The 21,732-nt window shown below is 49.2% G+C and overlaps 1 protein-coding gene across 1 annotated transcript in view; it reads left to right on the top strand.

The window, feature by feature from the left end:
• Positions 1 to 121: 121 nt before the first annotated feature.
• Positions 122 to 21,732, top strand: part of MAPKAPK3 (mitogen-activated protein kinase-activated protein kinase 3) — a 34,695-nt gene continuing 13,084 nt past the window's right edge. Inside the window, exon 1 of the mRNA XM_006892857.1 lies at positions 122 to 404. Coding sequence (XP_006892919.1) covers positions 180 to 404 — 225 coding nt within the window. The 5' untranslated portion in view covers positions 122 to 179. The remainder of the gene's footprint in view (positions 405 to 21,732) is intronic.

Raw genomic sequence — 21,732 nt, 5'->3', positions numbered from 1 at the left:
CGGCGGTGGCACGTTCAGTGGCTCTCTTCGCCCTCCGTCCGCAGTTCATCCAACTCTGGGTTGGCGCTCCGGGATTGGGGCGCATTGGACGAGTCTGGGCGGGACTCACTGCTCTCCTCTTCCTCAGGTGGTCCTGGACGCGCCAGGCTGGGGCCGCTTCTGAGCGCCCCGCGGGGGCCATGGATGACGAGACGGCAGCGGAGCAGGGGAGCCCTGCGCCTCCTCCCCAGGCACCCACCGCACCCGGCTCCGGAGGTGATCCGGTCCCTGGGGGACGGCGGGAACCCAAGAAGTATGCGGTGACCGACGACTATCAGTTGTCCAAGCAGGTGCTGGGCCTGGGTGTGAACGGCAAGGTGCTGGAGTGCTTCCACCGGCGCACGGGGCAGAAGTGCGCCCTGAAGGTCAGTGACATCGCTGCCGGCCTTGGGGTGACCCGGAGGGCCTGCCCGCGAGGCTTGTGGGTGCAGGTTATGGCCGAGGGTCCTGCTTGCTAAGCTTTATCTGCGCAGCATCACATTTCATCCTCATGATCGTAATCTCTCAGAGTTCAGGACTGGGGTCTCCTCTGCTTTACAAGTGGGGAAACTGAGGCTTAGAGTAGCTAAACTGTATCTTCCAGTGAGAAAGGGGGTGGAGTTAGTATGGATAGGGCCTCTGGACCCGGAAGCAGGGAAGGAGTGGCTCTGTGTAACTTTAGGCCACAATGGGACTTTCTCACAACTTGGCTGTTCCTTTAGCAGTGATGAGTCCAGAATTTCCTTCTGCCTGAGGCTGAGCGCCTCCCTGATTTGTGTTGGGAGCGCTCCCTCTCTGTGGTCCCTGTCTGCTGGGGCTGGAAACCCCTCCTGGGGCTGGACAGAGGGCAAGGTTGATGCCCACCTGTGAGCAAGGTGGCTGCCGATGGTCTCCTGCTGAGCCACCAAGCCCCGTTTTGACCAGAGCAGGTTCTCATCCCAGCCTGACCTACTCTGACTCCCAGCCACACAACACAGGTTTGCTGGAAGCCTCACCTCAGACAGACCTTGCTGTGACATGTGAAATCAGGGAGACCTGAGGGCAACTGATCTAACCACCTGGCTCTGATTTAAGTCACTCAGTTCTATGCCCAGGACCTGCCCTATACCCAGAATTCTTCAAAAGCTGTCATCAGCTGAGAACTTTGCTCACTTTTATCTTGTGCCAATGCCACCTGGACTGGTGGAGCGTGGCAGGCAGAGTAGACTCCTGGAGGTTAGAAGTACAGTAGAGAGCTAACGTTGTGACTATGAGCCCGAGCCCAGAGTCCCACTGATATGATTCTAATCTTTACCTTGACTTTGCCATGGATGTGTCTTGGACTCTTGAAGCCAGGTTTCCTCCTCTGTTCAAGGGGAAAACATAGTTCTTAAAACATGGAAGCTTAAAACAGGTATAAGTGCAGAGTAGTTGGTAGGGTACTGAGCCTGGCATAGGTCTACCTAGAGAAGCTACGGGAGTTGCTTGGGGGACTTGGTCTGCAAGTGTCCTTGCCGGGACCCCAGCCCAGCACTAGACACTAAAAGTAGTGCAGGATTTATGCTCAGAGTGGTCTTGGAGGGGATCTGAGGATGGTTGCAGGGGGAGACTCAAGACTGAGGTGGTGAGGCCAGGTCTCAGGTGTACCTTCTTCACCACTCACACAGCAGTGGAACATGATGAAGGGCTTTATAGAGTCCCAGGGAAGGGATTCTCTGAATCCTTCAGGGAAAAGAGTCGCTCCTCCGAGGAGCTATGGAGCCAGATGGAAAATAATGCCTATGGCAATTACTTTTAAATTATGGAGTGATCTCTCACAGCTGGTGATGACCAAGAGATTTCCCCCTCAAGGGGTGCCCAGAATTTGTGCCATACATGACAGATCCTATGCCTCTGTATGGAGACAAGGGAGTGGAAGTTGGGAGTGTGCACAGAAACACTCTCTCTTTATTTGCTTCATGTTTTATTGAGTTTTTTGGTGAAAGTTTACACAGCAAGTTAGGTTCCCATTTGACAGTTTCCCCACAAATTGCTCAGTGATATTAGCCACATTTCTCATAATGTGTTCACATTTTCTTTGTGTTCTGTGCTCTCTGTCCAGTGCTCTAGTTTCCCTGTTCCTAATTTTCTCGCCTTTGCTTTTGAGTAATTGCTGGCCTTTTGATTTTTAAGTAGAGCACCAATCTTAATGGATGCTGGCCTTTATTTTTGCATCACTCTGCTGTTTGGCTAATAGGTGATCTCAGAGGATAGACTCAGTTTTAGGTTTAAAGAGTGTCTCAGGGGAGGAGTCTCAGGGGCTCTTCTGTTCTGCTCTAGTTTGGCTTTTTTAAAAAAATAGCAATTTGAGGTCTGCTCCACATTTTTTCACTTCTTCCATCCAGTACCGCCTGCTGTGCCCCAGGTCAGAACAATCAATGATAGTAGCTCAATAATGTAAATTTGTTTTTTTCTCTGCTTTTTTCGTTGCCTCCTCACTGTTTAGCTCTTGGTGAGCAGAGAGCTGTAGCTGTGATGACCCCTCTTAAACTTTGAAGACCCCACATGCTCCCTTCACTAGGAGAGAGGTCGTGATTTATGTCAACCATGTAATGTCAGTGGACTGAGTTATCCCATGAGACTGTAGTTGTAGTTCTAAGCCTTCAAACCTGGGTAGCCAATTTTGGAAGTACACCGTCTCATATCACTATTTTAGCCTCTTTTCTTGTGCTGGGTTTAGAGAGATGCCTGGGTGGGGTGAGGGACCAGGTGAAAGTGAAAACTGCTTGTTGGTATCAAGGCTTGGGCCCTGTGAGCCAGAGCTGAGCTCTGAGCAGCTTCTGTGCTACTGTAAATGTTTCGATGAGGTAGGGAAGCAGTGAGTGGACCCAGGCAGGGCCAACTTTAAGCAGGGCTGAGCCTAGCCCTCTCTTTGCAAGTGTGTGTGTATGTCTGTGTCTGTCTGTCTGATGAATGACTTGGGGGGATTTTTTTATTCTGACCATAGCAACTTTCAGAGTTCTTCTCACAGGTAGGACCTCAGTGCTCTCCCTGTTCTGGACAGATCTACAGCAGTTTCCTCTCTATCCTTTAGGTGGTTAAGGATAAGTATGTTTGGAGGTACAAACCCCAAGGTGGTCTTCAAAAGGAACATGGATTAGATATGTCCCCTGCTTTCGTACCTTCCTGTTTTCTCCTCTACTCGCCAAGCCTAGAAGGCTCCACTCAGCTAGGCCATGCCCTCCATATCTCTTGGAACAGGCTGAGACAACCTTTAGGTTACTAGGAGACAGAACCTGGGCTGGGGACCAGCCCGTCACATACATCATATTTTACACACTTTGTAGTCTCTACTCTTCACCTAGTGCTGCCCACATGCTCCTAGCTGGGATCTGTGGTTCTCTGCGTGTGGATAGACCTGGGCCAAGGGAGTTTAGTCAGCCCACAAATGGGTCCCAGCCCTCTCCTCAGCTATTCAAGTTCACTCTGGGTGGACCCCAGGCACTCTGCTTGGTGCCCTCCTGCCTCCCCAGGGCCATATCCCAGGTCCCAGGCTCTGTCTTAATTTTATAGCCTGTCTAGCCTCCAGCCTAGGATGAACAGCCCTTCTTGGTGGTGGCCCAGGCTGGGTGCAGTGCCTTCTCTCTCCATGACCAACCTCTCAGCCCTTTTGCCCAAGATGCCAGCTAGTGCTTAGCGTGGAACCTGGAACACATCATGGAACATAAAATAGGAAGAACTGTGGTCACTGTCCCTGTGGGACCTGGAGGAGCAGGCCCCTTTCTCCCAGGTTCTTGGGCCTCTTCTTTCCCTCAGCCCCTGACTGCCAGATTGGTTTACCCAGGCTTTGCTTACAATTAGCAGCGCCCTCCCATGGTCAGCTTCTGCTGCAGCCATTCACCTTTCCTTCCATTCCACCCTGTGCACCCAATGCTGTTTCACTGGCAGGAAGTGGAGGACCCGAACAATGTTAGAACTGACTGCTACATGAGAGGGCATATGAGGGCAGGGGACTGGCCCATGCTGACCTGTTGCTTGTGCCCCTGTCAGGCCTAACTGGTTAGTTGGCACCACTCTGCTTTGCCCCTGACTAGGCACAGCCCTACAGAGCTCTGCCATTTGTCAGTTATGCCACTACTCTGAGACCCAGCCCCTGAAACCTTATCACGGATGTGGGAGTTGGAACCACAGTGAATGGTCAGAAGTCACATGGCTTGATTAGGAGGAAGGCTTTAAGCAGAGACCAGAATTCCCTCCCCTCCTGATTTCCTGCCCAGACCACTTGTGGTTCTCAGCTTCCTGGCAGGCAGAAGTGGCCAAGGCACAGTGTACCTCTAAAAAAAACCCCTCCAATCGAAATCCTAAAGAAATACAGGGTTTGCATGTAGGAGGAAAGATGGGCTCTTCTTACCTGCTTCTTCTCTCTGGGTCCTGGGGCTAGGGCCCCTTCCCACCCTCTGGGACCTCTTGTTCTCTTGCCTTCTAAGGAGAGTGGAATGATGGGGTGGTCGATCATATGCCCAGGGGATTCCTGCAAAATCCTCTGGGCAGCATTCCTACAGAGAATAACTTCCTTGTGGACCCCAGGATCTGGAAGGCTGCAGTGTCCCCTTGCTGAGGACACTTGCCCTTCCCTCGGTGACAGTGCTGATATCTCAAACCTGCAGGAAGCCGGGCTCTGTGCCCACCGCACACCACACCACACACAAAAAGCTGCTTTTATTCTTGTTGTTGTTATGTGCCATTGAGTTGCCTGAGACCCTATGTACAACAGCCCTAAACCTTGCTCTATTTTGTGCCAATCTTACTGTCTCTGACACAGTTACCCCCAGTATCCCAGTCACTGAATCAGTCCATCTCATTGAGGGTCTTCCTCTCTTGTGCTGTCCCTCTACTCTCCCAAGCATGGCGTCCCTCTCCAAGGACTGGTCCCACCTTCAGAATCCTTACCTCCAAGGGGCAGCCTGGTCTCACCCTCTCTAGGATGAACCTGTTTGTTCTTCTGGCAGTCTGTGGTATATGCCGTACTCTTCTCCAGAATCACAGATCAAAGGCATCAATTCTCCTTGTATTATCCCTAGTCATTGTCCAGCTTTCTGATTCTAGTCGATAGAAAACAAAGTTCTGGAAACCAGGATACTGCCTGTAATCACACTAGGATTTGAGGTGGGTCTACAGGGCTCGACTCTGTTTATTTCAAGGCTCTAAATTTGTGGCCTCCACAGTTCAGCCCACCTGGCTTTTTTGTACTCTGGTGACATCTTTCCTTCCTCTACTTTAGAGAATCTCTTCTTGCCCATCAAGTCTCAGCCCTGTTACCTCTTCTCCCAGGAAGCTATTTAGAGTCCTGGCTTTGGGAAAATAGAACTTCCTTTCCCCCATAGCAGTCATATCCTCCTTTGGTTTAAAGCTCTCTTCAATGTCTGGGCCATTCTGGGTTGTGGAAGAAACATTGCTTGCAATTGAGAAAGGCTCAGCTCTCTGCACCATGCCCAGCCAGAGCCTGGAGTTCAGTATTGTTAACTGTGATGGAGTTGAATCCATCTCCGACCCCATGTGCATAAGGTAAAATTGTGCTCTGTAGGATTTTTAATGCTGTGACCTTTTGGAAGTAGATTGTCACGCCTTCCAAGTCATCTCTGGGAGTGATCATACCATCAAACTTAAAGCTAATGTTGTTGATGTTATGTACTACCAAGCAGAAACTGACTCATTGTGGACCGTCCAGTGGTTTTCAGAGGCAGTAAATAGCATGGGAGGAGATTGCCCATCTTTTTACTAAGGTGGATTCGAACCACATGCTTTTGGTTAACAGTACTACTCCTTACCCACGTTCACCATTAGGGGCTCATCTATGCTGGCCCTCTCCAAGCTTTGGAAGAAACAGAGAGCTGGATTTTTTTTTCTGGTTTCTTCCCCACAGGAGAGGGAGTTTCTGACTATTTCGCAGAGGTGAACCCTTGACATTGTCCATTTCACCTCTCCTGAGGCCTGGGCTTGCACAAGTGAACCCTATAAGGCCACAGAAGTGGAGAAATGCCTGCTGGTGAAGCCATTTCTTTTCCTCTGATGCAGTGCTAGTCCTGCCTCTAAGAAGTGGGCAGAGAGGCTCTCTCCAACTACAACAGCAAGAGGAAGGTAAAATGTGATTGATTGGATGCAGATATGAGGGGGGCAGTGGACCCAGAGCCTAGTGTCCCAGATGCCTCACACAGCCTGGGGGACGGTGCCCATTGCTCTCTGGGCGAGGCTGGCCTGTTGGAGCTGGTGCCGCTGAGCTGGATTTGAGACTGGGTGGGGCAGTCAGGCGGGTTGGGCACTTTCTCATTTAGCAGCTGCCGCCCCCTCACCTGCCGTCTCCAGACCAGTCAGGTCAGCTTCTGCGGGGCCACTCGTTACCCAGTCAACAAATCAGCCCCTGGATGCGGGAACCGGTGGCCTCTCTGGGAGTGGTTTCAGTGCAGGCTGTGCTCAGGCTACCCCTCACCTGGCAGGAAAGAACCTGAGCTCGTGTGTCACTACACTGCTGGAGACTGTGCCATTGGGCCTATTTTGCCATCGAGTCAATTCTGACTGGTAGCAGCCCTGTAGGACGAAGTGGAAGCAGACCACTGCATCTTTCTCTTCAGAGTGGCTAGTGGATTTGAATCACTCACCTTTCAGTTGGCAGTCAAGGACTTAACCACTGCATCTCTAGGGCTCCTTTCTGAGCTGCCAAGGGCGGGCAGTTTGCTTTTTAAATGATAAGCCTGGAGAGGGCATCAAACCCTAAGAAAAGCAACTCCAGTGTTGAAATTGTAGGCAGGTTATTGCTTTGAGATGTTTCTCACTCCACGCTCACCTGGCCTCGTGCATAGATTTAGAAGCTGTATTCCTAATATCATCAGGATCCTCTCTGTTTGAGTCTCTGAGGTCTTTTTCATAATTAAACCAGGAGCTGATGCCAACACTCTGGGCTTTAGCCTTGATGCTATGGATTTTAATAGTCCCTTAAGTGTTAAGTTTTACAATGCATTTTGTCTGGGTGACCAACATATAACTCATCATGCCCATTTTATAGATGAGGACACTGAGGTTCAGAGTAATGAATGACCGGCTGAAGCTGTGTGACTAGTGAGTGGCAGGACTGAAATGTGTGTGAGCCTGGTGTCTAACACCATATTCTTCAGTATCCGTCTCATCCCATACCTTGTGCAGATCCATGTGGCCATGGGCAGATCTCTGAGACATGGCTCCTGAAAGGATGCTAGCATTGTCCTGTATGGGTCAGAGTATCCGGGACCCTAGCGTGCCCAGCTGAGCCCCAGGTGATGCTTTATTTATGCTTGCCTACATCTGCCCAGTCTTCTCTGTACAAGGCCATGACTCTGAACGGATAGGTGACTGTCTCAAGAGTCTGATCTGTGAGGACTCTGGTGGCTGATGGGCTGTGACTGCAGGGTAGTGTGGCTCATTCTATGCATTCTGAGTCTCTGCCAAGCCTTGCATTACCGAGGCCAGAGCACCACAGACAGGAAGTCTGGCTGGCAGGTGGGTAAGAGGAAACCATGTCTGGGCTGGGCCAGCCTGGGGTGGCTTCCTGGAAGAGGCTGCCAGCTTTAATGCAGCCTTAGTCTGAGAAGGATGCAGATGGCAGCGGAGAGCACTGTGTATGCGTGACAGCACCCCTGGTCTGGGCAGCTCAGCGCTGGCTGTGGGGCACCGCTCACCCACTTGTGGACATGTGTTGCTGTGCTCATCAGGGCTGGTATCAGGGGAAGTGTGGAGGGACGAGGACTTTATGGAGGAGGCTTTTATATCAGGCCTTAAAGAATGAAGAAAAAAGGATGATGATGATCTTTCCATCTGCTCCACCTCCTACTCTCAGCCCACACTTCATCGGGGTCCACAGAAGCTTCTGGGTCATCTGGCCCCTTGGACAGTCTCTTTGAGAAGGGCCTGGTCTCCATGACAACAGAAGTCTCTGCTTTGTCTGCTGAGGTTTACACTTAAGGAAGTGGTTTTCCTACTTGGACCCCATCTTCCTCTTCCAGGGTCTCTTTGGGACATCATTGTAGGAGAAACCTGGATGGGGCAGCAGCTGACTCATCTGCCTTTTCAGCTCCTGGCCTTCCTCAATCACAGCAAGAGCTGAGGACAGTGGTCATTTTCAGGCGAGGGGGAGAGGCATCTTCCATGTACTTCTGGGCCTGTTAAGAGAACAAGCCATGCACTTCCTTGATGGGTGGCTCTCTGCTTTCATTTTAGCATGACCGGGCGAGCATGGTTACTCGTGTTTTCCCGTGAAAATAGCAATTCTGCTGACAGGTTCACTCTGTTGGAGACCTTGTGTGACTCCATACAAGACGGCACCAGGGATTGAGAGAGGAGCAGAACTGGGAGCCTGAATTCCATTCTGCCACTTTCTTTCTCCTCAGATGACCTTGGATAAGAGTCAGTGTTAGAATTGTTGGTGAAATCATCTTTTGGGGTCAGTTGAACCCTGGGCTTGAGCACATGATGAGGAAGCAGGACTTGACCTTGGTAGCTGTAAGTTCCCCTGGTAGCTGTGAGTTGGGCACTGTGTGGGAGGGCAGTCGTTCACAGCAGAGGCTGTGGGAGGGATCTTGTTTAGGTGGACTGGGTGCAGTGTGTGTGTGTGTGTGTGTGTGTGTGTGTGTGAAATTATTGGCTTCTAAGAGTAGTCACATGGACTGACAGGAGGTTGATTAGCAGTTTAGGACTTTGTACAACCATCGTCATTGACACAAGGGAGCCAAGGGAGAAAGCAAATCTCAGTCAATATTCTTCGACTTCTTCTCAAACTTAAGAGAGTTACTCAAGGGCTGGGCTAGCTGGGACTAGGGTGGGTTTTAAGGAGAGGCTAGGCTGCCAGGCCCCCAGGACAGGACCCTGTACATGGGGGAGCAAGGCCCAGGGGTTGGGAAGAGTGATGCTCAGAGAGCTGTGTTTGGGCCCTCTCCACCCTCCCACTGTTTTGGAACTAAGTGGATTAGGCCATGTGTAATTGTGATGAAAATTGGTAGTGTGGGAAGAGTGGGGGTTGCACTTAGAGCAGGGATACGAGGCATCTTTTTAGGAGAACAAGGGGCCTCAGGAGGTCTTTTCAGCAGTGGACAGACCAGAGACGCTAAGAATATTGATTCTGGTTTTGATCTGGGTTCGGTATTATGGTTGCCTTTTTCTTTAACTAGGGCTTTGTCCTTGATGCATTCTCTTCATGGCCCTCTCATTTCCTCCTTCCGGAAGCTGTTTCTCCTGCTTTCATTCAATCCCTCCTCTCCTGGGCCGAGCCATGCTCTGCCTAAGTTCCAGGCACTGCTGGGCCCCTTCTCTGGAGCCAGGCAGGCAGAGGACAGCCGAGGGCCAAGTCAGCTGCTCAGGCGTCACCCTTGCCAGCCTGCAGGTCCCTCTGAGAGGGTGAGATGGGGAGGGGACTGGAGGAAGAAGTACCCAATCATGTCCACACCACTCACAGTGTCCCTTACTGCTGCCAGCTCTGACCGGGCGCAGACAGCCTTGGAAGCCAGAGCAGCAGAGTCAGGTGCGTCTGGGTTCAGCTGTAACCTGAGGTGTCCCCTGTGGAGGGTGAGAAGTCAGTTTGGGCTGCAGCCTCTTCTGTTGAATCTCCTTTTATGGTCCAGCGGTCTGATTGCCTATGGCACAGTTGTGTGACCAGAGGCCTTTTGACTCCAAAGGTTCCTGACTGTGGTCAAGTTGGAGGAAGGAACTTGGCTCTGAACTGAACTTGAAGAGCCCATGGAGGAACTGGGAGGACTCTGGACATGAAGTGCAAACTGCATTCTGCATGAGCTGCCTCTGCACCGGCTGGGAGAAGCACCTAGCTCTCACCCTGTACCTGCACCAGGCTCCAAACCTGGCTGCCTCACCTCAGTACAGCTCAGAGATGATTTCAGGGGTGTGATGGGCCAGGGCCTTGACATGTCACACCTGCCTGCTCTGCACAAGCAACCCCCTTCTCAGGTTATGGCAGAGGGACTGGCAAGTACTGTCCAGGATATCCATGTGTGCAGGATGCCAGGGAAAAGACAGGAGCACCTGCTTGCTTCCTGCATGCCAAGCACAAATGCAGGAAAATCGGAAAACAGCACAAATGGGGTGTTATCACCCCCATGCCATGGCTGCAGAGACTGAGGTTCAGAAAGGCAAAGTCACTCACTGAGGACCACATGGCTGGGCTGGAAACCAGGCCTGGGTGACAGCCAAGTGCTGGCCCTCAGCCATTCTTCCCTCTGTGCCAGGCTCCTCTCCCAAGCTACAGTCTGCCCATCTGTAAAATGAGGGGCTGGACACTCTGCGTGAGACAGGCCTCCCTTTGGGTATGAGCATCCTTTTTGGTGGTCAGTGCTAGGGAAGCAAATAGGTAGGGGACCCACTTTACAGCCTGCTGGGGCCACTCTCCAGGTAACAAGCAGTGTGAAGATTGGCCAGAGGGTGTCCCAGGATTGCTGCCCCAGGCCAGCCAGTGAATGGTGCTGCCAGTGGAATGGTCAGTGATGGTGATGTCACCAGCAGGGGTTGTGTTCTGCTAGGGACATGAGTTCTGAGTTTATGACAGACTTGAGGACCCTGCTCTATTCTTTGTCATGACCCAGTTAGATCCTTGAGTCAATGTAGCTGGTACCAGGGCGCACACTCACCCTAGGAAGGCCTGCCGGGTGGGGTGAGTCACTGCAGCGCACTCTCATGGTAAATTGTCCCTCAGCACTGTCAGGAGCACCAAACTGGGCCTCTCCCCGCCAGACCCCCAGGCTCTTCTGTAACCATGACTCTGAGATGTTATTTGAGACAGGAGAGTCTTCCAGGAGCTTGGTGGGTATTGGATTCACAGGAAGCCTCTGGCTGGAAAGGATCAGGGAGAGAGAAGCTGGGGCCAAAGGAGGCTGGAGGCCTGACTTGCTAGTGCTGAAACGAGCCTGAGTAGGGGCTGCCTGTGTGAGGGGCCAGCCTGCAGGGCGAGCTACAGAGATGTGGATGAGCAGAGGCAAGAAGAGGAGAGAAGGGGGATGTGAGCAGGCATGAGGCTGGTTTGGAAGGGCACATCTGCAGGAGTAGGGGAGGGCTTCCCTGGGGTCTCTGTACTATGCCTCTGATGGTAGTAGTCTAACCCATCTCTCAATCCCCACTTCTTACTCCTTTGTTTTCTCTGACATCTCTTCAGGGATGGAGACACCACCGTCATCCTTCCGAGGCCTAGAGGGTACTAGGTCTTAGGTCTTACCTCCTCTGAGTTTGCTGGAGACATGACCCCATTGGGTGCTGAGCTCCTCCGGCAGGGTTATCTGGACACAGCCTCACCCACCGTGCCGCCTCCTGCTCAGGGATGGTGGCCACTGCCCTTGCAGCCCTGTGGCAGCCACACAGTTATACAGTGGCACAGCTGATAAGTTGGGGGTGAGACTGAAGCTGAGACAAGGTGTCTTCAGGGGAAGAGATCACTGTAGGGATACTGCTTCAGAGATGAGAACAAAACAATCATGTTTATTAAAAATTTTCAGTCTTAATGATAAAAAATGGCCCATTTTTACAGTCAGAAGACATTTAACCAGGGTAAAGTTTCACAAATGATGTAGCTGATTTTGCTAGAAAAAACTTTTGCCCTCTGAAAAATTTGGGGGAGTAATAGAATCCAAGCCCTCTGCATAGTATGTATTCAGCAAACTCAAAAGGAGCTGGTGGGATCTCATGTCTCCTCTAGGAAGATTTAGGGCAGGTGTTGGGGATGCTGGGGTCTAGCACCTGTGGGAGCAAGGGCAGTTCTGACTCTGTCATCAACCCTCTGTGCAACCTTAGGGAGAGGGGATAATTCTGTCTGTAAAATAGTACTGATAGTCCCAGCTGTTCCCCTGCCACCACCATATAGGAGGAGAGTACATACCCATTTCACAGATGGGAGAGCTGAGACTTAGGGTGCTTAGACCACAAGCCCAAGTTCAAACCTTGCAGAAGATATGGATTCCTGGATTCTCATGAATTCTGTGACTCAAAAGGATTCATGGATTTAAGGAGCACAAAGCTGTCTTCCTCCTAGAGGGTCAGGGGCAGCCTTGGAAGATCAGGAATGCCCACCCCTCTCACTCTGACAAAACTGAGACCTAGTTTAATTGCTTGGCCTGGACCCCCAGCTGTCAGCCCTGCCTCTCACCCCACTGAGAATAGCAGTTCCCAGGCTACCCTCTCCTGCATCTCCTCACTGAGCCTTTCGCGGCAAAGCAGGATCTGTAGACTTTTCTTACTTTATTTCTTTTTTAACAAATATTTGATTATGTTTTCTGTGAAGGTTTACACAGCAAATTAGATTTCATTTTTACAATTACTACAAAAATTGTTCAGACATTGGTTACATTTTTTCACAGTAACATTCTCATTAATTCTCATCTAAATGTTTAGATCTAAATGCTTCCACTAATTTGATTTCCCTGCCTCCTTACCTTACCACCTTTGATTTAGAGTAATTGTTGGCCATTTGGTCTCATACAGATGGTTTTCTAAAAGAAGCACAGTGAACACTAGTAATATTTATATTATGAGCCAGACTGTTATTTAGCTGAAAGGTGACATCAGAGGGTTAGGTTCGAGTCGAGGTTTATGGAATAGCTCAGGGAGATTATCTCAAGGAATCCATTAGTCTCCACTGGCCTAGTAAAGTCTGTACTTTTTCAGAATTTGAGTTCTGTTCCATATTCTCTTCTATTAGGATCTGTGTACCATGACCCTAGTACAGGCAGGCATTGTTGTTAGATGCCGTTGACTTGACTGTGATTCTGTGAATAATGGATCTGGACCTTGCCTTATCCTGTGCCATCTTCTTCATCTTTGATATACTTGCGTCCATCAATACAGTCTTGGTGTTAGTCTTCCCTGTTGAGGCTCTTCCTCTTCTTTGCTGGCTTTCTACCTTTCCAAGCATGATGTCTTTTTCCAACGACTGCCCTCTCTTACTAACATGCCCAAAATATGTGAAATAAAGTTTCGCCATCCTTGCCTCTAAGGGGCATTCTCCCTGCACTTTGCCCAGGACATACGACATACCTGTTTGTTCTTTTGGAAGCCCAGGGCATAGTCAGTGCTCTTCTCCAGCACCACAGCCCAAAGGCATTAGTTCTCCTCTGTCATCCTTATTCATTGTCCACCTTTCAAAGCATAGCAAGTAATTGAGAAGACCATGGCTTGGCTCAGTACAGACATTAGTGATAGTCACTAGAGGACCATCTAGTGCTTCTGGTTTCAGAATATGGTTTGAATAAGTAGTTAGTCTTGTAGACCAGGTGGTTTCCCCCTCCCCAGTCTGAGTCTTTGGCTTTATTTATTCCTTTATTTGCTCTAGACAAGAAGAAACCTATAGTTATTTTAGATAATATATATACATAGATGCTGCTCACCAAACTTGTTGTTGTTAAGTGCTGTCGAGTTGCAGGTGACTCATAGCGACCCTATGAAGGAGAGTCCTCAACGCTTGGGTGTCTCTCATCCTCTCTCCAGGTTCATAGGGTTTCTGGAGGCAAGCTATTATGGAAGTGGACGCCACTCCTCCTTCCATGCTCAACAAACTAGGACATAGAAATAAACTTTGTGAACTTTTTGTTAGCCGACTGAGTTGTCCAATAAGACTGTAGTTGTAAGACTTCAAACCCAGAAAACCAATCTTTCAACGTGTTTGGTTATGTCTAAGAACTATCAGTAACTGTGCCTCCCTCGGTGGTTTGTTATACTGTTGAATATATGTGCATGCATACACATCTGTAGGCATATAGGTGCATGTATATAATATAGCCTAATGGGTATAAGTCATCTTAAAGGCAGGCAGTTTGAAGCCACCACCTGTTCAACTGGAGAAAGGTAGCAGTCTCTTCTCATGCAATTTACAGCCTTTGAAAACCCTCTGGAAGGTCAACTATAAGTCAATTCTGACTCCATGGCAGTGAGTTCATTTAGAGTTGTTATGTGCTGTTGAGTTAACCATGCTTCATGGTGACTCTATGAACAGCTGCTCAGAACCTTGCCTTATCCTGAACCAACCACACCATTCCCCCAACACACTTGACTCCATTACTGTAATCACTATGTCAGTCCATCTTGTCAAGGATCTTCCTCTCTTGTGCTGACTCCTCAACCTTCCCAAGCTTGATATCCTTCTCCAAGGATTGGCCTCTCCTGATAACATGTCCAAAGTATGTGAGAGGACTTTTTATCATCCTTGCCTCCAAGGAGTATTCTGGTTTTGCTTTCTCTAGGATAGACCTGTTTGTTCTCTTGGCAGAGTCTATTCAATACTCTGCAGCAATACAACTCAAAGTCATCAATTCTTCTTCTGTCATCCTCAGTTGTCCAGGTACATGCATATAAGGGATCACTGGTGGTCTAGTGGATACAGAGTTATGCTACCAAACCAAAGTTAGGCAATTCGAATCCCCTAGCTGCTCCACAGGAGAAAGATGAACAGTCTTCTTCCAGGAAGCTGATAGCTTCTGAAAACCTGCTGGAGGATCAGCTATGAGTTTGTTTTCACTTGATGGCAATGACATGCCTATATGAGTGACGTGTGTGTATGAATGCTGTGTACATATGAGTGACCTGTGTATATGTTCACATACATGTCTATACACGAGGGCTTCAAACCAGTTCAGTTTGATTAAGTCATAGCTGAAGAAGCAAAATCAGAACAGATCCAAATTTTACAAATTTGAATGAAGCAGAAAATGAACAGGAAAAATTCTAAATTGCAGTCCTGGAACAGGAGACTCAGGAGAATGGATTGCTGCCGGGACTGTGGAGAGCAACCACCTTCATGGCTGCCATGTTTGAGTTTAGGTTGCCAGGTAACACACATGTTAACCCTGTTTTCTAAGAGGAATATTTCTTTTCTAGCATGACATTGACCTGTAGTTTCTTCCCCAGTTTTACTCACCATCCTCATTCAGCTACATTTTACAAATTTAGGTTCATTCTGGTTTTGCTTTATTAGCTATGACTGAACCAGAAGAACTCATTCAAAGCCCTCTTATAGACATCTATGCGTACATGCATAAACAAAAACATATGTTTGTGGTTGTTGCAAAACTATGCTCAAGCATGTACCAGAAAAAGCCCTTCTGTCTCCTTCCTTCCTTCCTTCCTTCCCTCTCTCTCTGTCTGTCTCTCTCTCCTCTGTGGCGTACTTCTCAGTGCCATCATTTGCCTTGGTCTGGCTGTGTGTGCTTTATCTACATTTGATGATACTTTTCCCACCACCCAAAACAACAAATGCCTGCCATCTAAGGTTTCCCTTGGAGCAGCTGGTGGATTCAAACCTTGTGCCTTCTGGATTGCAGTGTAGCTTCTTACAGCTAGACCACCAGAGCGCCATAAGCATCCATAGACTCTTGATTTTCTCTCCTTTTGCTAAGCCACCTTGGGTCCACCTCTCACAGAATCTGAGACCGGGTTGGTTGGAGAGCATCTGGTTTTCCCGAAATTCTGCAGGACAGTGAGGGGGAGGGTGTGAGGCCATCAGTGGGCAAGCCCCAGTAGAATCCTGGAGCTCAGAATCCCCAAGCAAACCCCAAGGCCCATTTCCACCAGTAAAGCAGCAGACTCCTGCTGAGGGGTTCATATGTGCTCCGTGCTGTGCTAAGATGAGCTCATGCATCTTTTCACTTCATCCTCATGCCCCCCCCATGACCTGTCCCGCTTCAGATCCCAGCTCAGCACCCCCTTTCCTGGGAACATAAGTATTATCATTGTTCCCACCTTCCAGATGGGTTTGTGAGGATAAGAGATAATGGCCTGTCCAAAGATACAGCATGGAACGAATGTCTGCAGCTGGATCTGTGAGCCCTGGAGCGCTGTGCCACAGCAGTCCTTGTCCCCGTACATGTCCCTGTCTGGGGTACTGGAGCACCGTGGACCTGCTCTGTCCAGAAATGCTATTCCCGCTGCCTCCTCCTTGCCTCAGTCCATTTTCCCTGGAAGCTTCTCTTGTCCTCAAAATCAAAGTCATTGCCATCGAGTCAGAACTAACACTTAGCAGCCCCTCTAGTGAGTTTTCTGAGGCTGTAAATCACATAGGAGGAGATTGTCCATCTTTCTTCTGAGATGATTCAGATCACCGGAGAGGAGCGACCTTTGAGTTAACAGTGTAAATCCCCCTGGACTATGTCACTAGAACATGTGTTTGTTTGCAGGTTGTCAACTACTAGTAGGAAGCAGACAAATGAGGCTGTCAGAGTTTAGCAGACTGGAGGAATTGTATTTATTTTTTTCCTGAGAGTTAATTTAAAAACATGTAATGGTATTTGTCACAGAGCTTCTTGGGACACTTCTGAACTTAGAGACTCATCTGTTCCCTCCTTTTCAAAGACTCTAGTGGGAGGTGGCTTGAGAGGCCCTGAGCCTGGGAGCTACCCCTGGCAGTGGCCCTGGCCTTGCCCTTGAAGTTTGATAGCAGCTTCCCTCCTTCTCATTTCCCCTGCAAATGACTGCCCTTCCCCATCTTGTTTGCTTTGCCACTTCTGGTTCTGTAAAGAAAGAAGGGAAGATAAGGGGTCAGGACCAGTTATCCCAGGCCTGTGTCCTCATCAGTCATTCCAGTCGGCAGTAGCTCATTCACAGACCCCATAATCCTTGAGGGCAGAGTCCCAGTTTCCAGCTCCAGCTCTGGGCCTGGCCCTCAGGGAGGAGTTGGGATAGATCTATAAAATGGACAGACTTCCCAGAGAGTGAAGGTTGAATCCTGATGCCTAAAAGACTCTGGATTTAGAAGTGGCTGCCATAGTCTTGGAAATCACTTTGTTATGCGTCAGAAAGCTGGACAGTGACTAGGGATGATAGAAGGAGATATGATGCTTTTGAGCTGTGGTGTTGGAGAAGAGTATTGAATATACCATGGACTGCTAGGAGAACAAACAGATTCATCCTGGAGAGGGTGAAACCAGGCTGCTCCTGGGAGGCAAGGATTCTGAAGCTTTGTCTGACATACTTTGGGCATGTTGCAAAGAAGGACCAGTCCTTAGAGAAGGATATGCTTGGGAGGTTGGAGGGACAGCACAAGAGAGGAAGACCCTTGATGAAATGGATCTACTCAGTGACTGGGATAATAGGGCAAGTGTGTCAGACAATAAGGTTGGCACAGGATAGAGCAGGGTTTGGGGCTGTTGTACACAGGGTTGCTATGAGTTGCAAGCATCTCAACAGCACATAACAACAACAACATGCTAACTATGTGTTCTTGGGAAGCCACAAAACCTCCCCAAGCCTTAGTCTCCTTAGCTGAAAAGGATGTTTAATAATACAGTTGTTGAAGGACAAGAGCTTAGTTTCTCGTGACTGGTGAACCACTCTGCCAGGGCCTCTATGAGTATCTACCAATGTTGTAATAACAACCTGATTCAGACCAAGCCTTGGGGGCCAAGTTCTAGGAAGGAATCACTGGACCTGCTTAGTTTCTTTTTCCCAGGTCAATATTGTGAATACAAGCATCCAACACCAAGCTGTGTGAGACTCTGGAAAAGAGATGAAGTAGCTGTTTGCATGATCCCTACTGCCTGAGAGTCAGCTAGTCTGGATTCAAACCTTCGCTCTCACTACCTGTGTGATGGCAGATAAGCTACCCGACCTCTCAGAGCCACTTTCCTCATGGGGAAAAAGTTGACGCTGAAACTTCTTGGGGAGTAGGACACACTATATGAGGTGTCATCTAGGACTGAGCTCTGAGGCCTTCACAGCACTGGCTGAGCCCCTGGAAGGGGGGGGGGAGGGAGGGAGGGGGAGAGAGAGACAGACACAGAGACAGAGACTTAATTTCATCCCTAATCTGACTTCTTCTGTCCCTAAACATGCAGTTGTGTCTCTGCTTTGAGCCTGGTGGTTTCTTGTAAACCAACCTCCTTGGAACTGATCCTCAGAGGAGAGGTAAATGGACAGGCTGAGATGGAGGATGAGACATGGTCAGGGCATAATGAAGCAAGCTCTGATCTGGCATGAGGCCAGCTAATCCATAGCTACAAAATTGGTTCCATTAGCTCCTTTAATGAGCTACGAAAGCTGGGGAAATGAGTGCAGGAGAGAATAATGGCACTTGTCGAAGTCTCTAATTTGAACCTGTGGCTAAAAAGTTAGGTTTGACACCACCGGCAGCACTCCAAATAGCACTGGGGCCTTTGTGGGGAGATGGAGAGCAAGAGGGAGGGGTGAAGTGGGTCTCCAACTTTCTAAAGGAAGATGCTGAGGCCTTGTGAAATACCTGCTCCCGATCCCTGAATTCGAGATCTATCCACGGCATCCATCCCAGGTGTTGGCCCCAGAGCAGAGGCGTAGGCTGCTGCCTAAGCATTAAGTGGGCAGAGCCAGGGGCACACTGGCCAGGGCAAAGTGTGTTAATGACCCTCGTAGGTGCTGACGGCACAAGGCAGGGGGGGTGTGCTCAACAACTGTTAGCTGAATCCTGCTGTTCACTGGCATCTCTTAAAGACAAAAGATGTGTCCCCTTAGTAAAACAACCCTTGATATTGCAGAACTGAGATCCAGAAGAAATGGCCAAGTTGAAAACGCTTGGCGGGGAATAGGGTAATGTAGATTCAGGATGATTTTTCCTCCCCATAACCTTCCTTAGTAGAGAATGGGAGTGGCTCTCAACTGTGAGAAAATATGAGCTTAAACCTAAATTCTCCTATAATGGTTTTGCTCAGTTCTGCTGCTTGAGTGTTTAGCATTGAGCATGCACCGTGCGTGCAGTTTGACCTACAGTCAGAAGTGAAGCTTGCCAGCGCCCCTTACCTGAGGCTGCATTAGGACCCCTCACGGGGGCTAGAATATGTTGAAGTGGCTTATCAACCTTTTCTGCCTCTTAGCTCTCCGCTGTCAGGCACAGATGAAAACGAGAATCTCAAGAAAGCAGAGGCCCTGGTTATTTTAGCAGTCCTGGCACTGGTCACAAACTAGTTAAGTCTTTTTTAAATAAATGTCTATTTTGGTTTATTGTTGTTGTTGTGTACCATCAAGTCAGAATCCACTCACAGCTGACTCTCCAGCAGCTTTTCAGAAAGAATAAATAACATGGGAGGGAACTGTCCATCTTTCTCCCATGGAGCACCTAGTGGATTCGAACCATGTGCTTTTGGGTTGGTGGCATATCTTCTTACCACTAAACCACCAAAACTTCTCCCTTTTGAAAGAATCCATGTTAGATATATTAATTTGAATCTTTCTGGTCTTTCCCCCCCAAAACTACTGTTGACTGTGTTGTCAGAATCTTACAGTTTTCATTCATATTCGGTCTGATGTCTTGGGGAGCTCTGGTGGCCTAGTGGCAAGAAGCTGCACTGCAATCCTGACCAGATGCTTTTCACTGGAGGACAATCTCCTCCTGTGCCAGTTGGATCTGATTGGATGGTACACACACACACACACACACACACAAAGATCTGATGCCTTTTCAAAAATATAATTTGGTCTAGGAAAGGTTCAATTAATATCTGTGCTTCTTTTCATGGGTTAATAAAAGCAGCAGACCCTACCCAAGTCTCCTCTTTACCAAGGCTCCCAGGAAGCTCAGAAATACAATTTATCCTAGTTTCTGGTTATGAACTCATGTGTGTTCTAGTACATTTCCTTTTTCTCTTTGTTTTATGAGAATCTGGTGCTTTTGTTTAATTTGGTTCCTATCATTAGCTACAATGATAAAATCTTGTCAGTAGCCGGGTACATAGAAATACTAGGGCTTGGTATATCCCACAGAGGTGATGTGAGGCCCTGGATCCCTGACTTACAGGAGGTTCCCTTTGTTGTAAGGGCTGATGCCACTTGGGTTATTAGTGGTCGTAAAATCCAGAGTTTCAGCTTCTTAATTTGTTACTGCCTCACTGATGGAGAGATTGCAAGCCAGCTCTCTGCCCCGGAATGAGTGGGTGTTTCAGCCAAGACCACAGATTAGCCTGGCTAGCAAGGCAGGATAATTGGAGGGAGGAGAGAGAAGGAAGGAGGTTGGCACCGGGGGAGGCTGCTACTCCAGGCTGGTGGCCTTTGAGCCTCTTGTTTGTGAAAGACAAATAGGGGATACTGTGAGCAATTATCTGAGAAGAGCCTGGCCGTGAACACCGGATGTATAGATGGGCACACGGCCTGGGTAGGTGGTCCTTCTTGGCCTAGGAGGTAGCTGGAGAAAGGTGCCTGCTCCTTTAGAGTATCTGCAGCCCTCTTTGATTTCTAGGAATGAAACTAGAGGGCATTTCCATTTCTAGGCAACAAGGCATGTTATCGGAAGTGTTCAGGTGTGCCCACCTACTTTGCCAAGACTCACAGGTTAGTGCACTCTGGTGGCCTAGTGCTAAGGAGCTACACTGTCAACGAAGGCACGGAGTTCAAATCCACCATCTGTTCCATGGGAGGTAAATGGACACTCTCCTTCTGTAAGATTTACTGCCTCTGAAAACCCACTGGAGGGGCAGAGCTATGGGTCTGTTCCGACTCAGTCATACATGCTAACAATATCACAGGTTGAGTTGTGGCAACAAGACACACTGAAGAACAGAGAAATATTGGAGGCGTGAATGAAAGATGGGTGCAGTTCCCCGGGGGTGCAGAGTCCAGATCATCGAGGCTTTAGGCATATACACCCCGATACAGCCCCCTCTACATACCCACCTTTGCCCTTTCCCACTCCACCCCTACATGCTGGCACACTCTGTGTATACTCACATGTTGTTATTAGGTACCCTCGAGCCAGAACACAGCCGATTGTAAGCGTTGCCTGATCCTGTGCTGTTCTCACCTCTCTACTGGGCCTAAGCTCCCTGGTGTAGCCACTCTGTCCATCTGCTTTGTTGAGGGTCTTCACTCCTATACATCCTTACACCCCCACCCCACCCCACACCCAGATATCCCTTCCCGTGTACACACCCACACGTGCATGCACATTTATTTCAGAACAGGTTTCCCAGGTCTTGTGTAAGCTGTGGTTTTAGACAGTGCCTTTCCAACTTGGGACCACTCCCCTTCACATCCCCCTTCTTCGGGAGGGGTTGTCTGCTTGCTTTCTCGAAAGCCCAACTCTCCTGCCTCTACCAGCCTTGCCATACTCCAGCCTGTGGCCCCAGGGCTGTGACTTCATCCTCCTGAGCCTCTGTTTCCTCACCTGTCATTTGGGGCTAATGGTCCCACCCTGCTTGCCTCACAGGGTGGCACCCAGCATTCTCATGAGATAAGGAAGAGGAGACTGTTTTGTAAACAGCAAACTGTTTTCCAAACATGCACATGTTTTCCCATCTTGAGAAAGAAGAAACCATCTATTCATGTGGAAGCCTTAGGCAGGAGTCTGGCCCAGTCCGAAGTCTCCATTCTACCTGGTAATTCTAAGATGAGCCTGGCAAGTTTCCCTGTGAGTGTAGGCCCCTCCACCCTCAGCCTTGCGGGACTCACTGACTAGTAGAGTCAGTAAGAGCATTGGCTGTCCAGCTGCCAGCTTTAGGGACCAGTGAGAGAATTTGAGAAAAGAGACCGAAGAAGGAAGAGGTGGAACTATCCCATCAAAGTGGGAGGTTATGCCATCTCAGATTCCATGCTTGGTGAGTTTCGGCTGGAACCTATATCTCAAGTATAGCCAGGAACTCCTCCCCAGCTATACACAAAGCCTCACCGCATGAACATGTGGTTGTGGGATTACCTGTCAGGCACAAGGTGGAGCTGTGGAGCTGCCCAAGTAACATCACAGACACCAGCTCTGGTGGACTCTAGGCAAGACTGGAGGACATAGGATGGACT

This window comes from Elephantulus edwardii, unplaced genomic scaffold (genome assembly GCF_000299155.1).
Source record: "Elephantulus edwardii isolate Elephantulus edwardi_28Jun2011 unplaced genomic scaffold, EleEdw1.0 scaffold00121, whole genome shotgun sequence".
Taxonomy (NCBI): Eukaryota; Metazoa; Chordata; class Mammalia; order Macroscelidea; family Macroscelididae; genus Elephantulus; species Elephantulus edwardii.
Note: the sequence above shows the minus strand (reverse complement) of the source record. Positions and strands in the feature narration are given on the sequence as shown.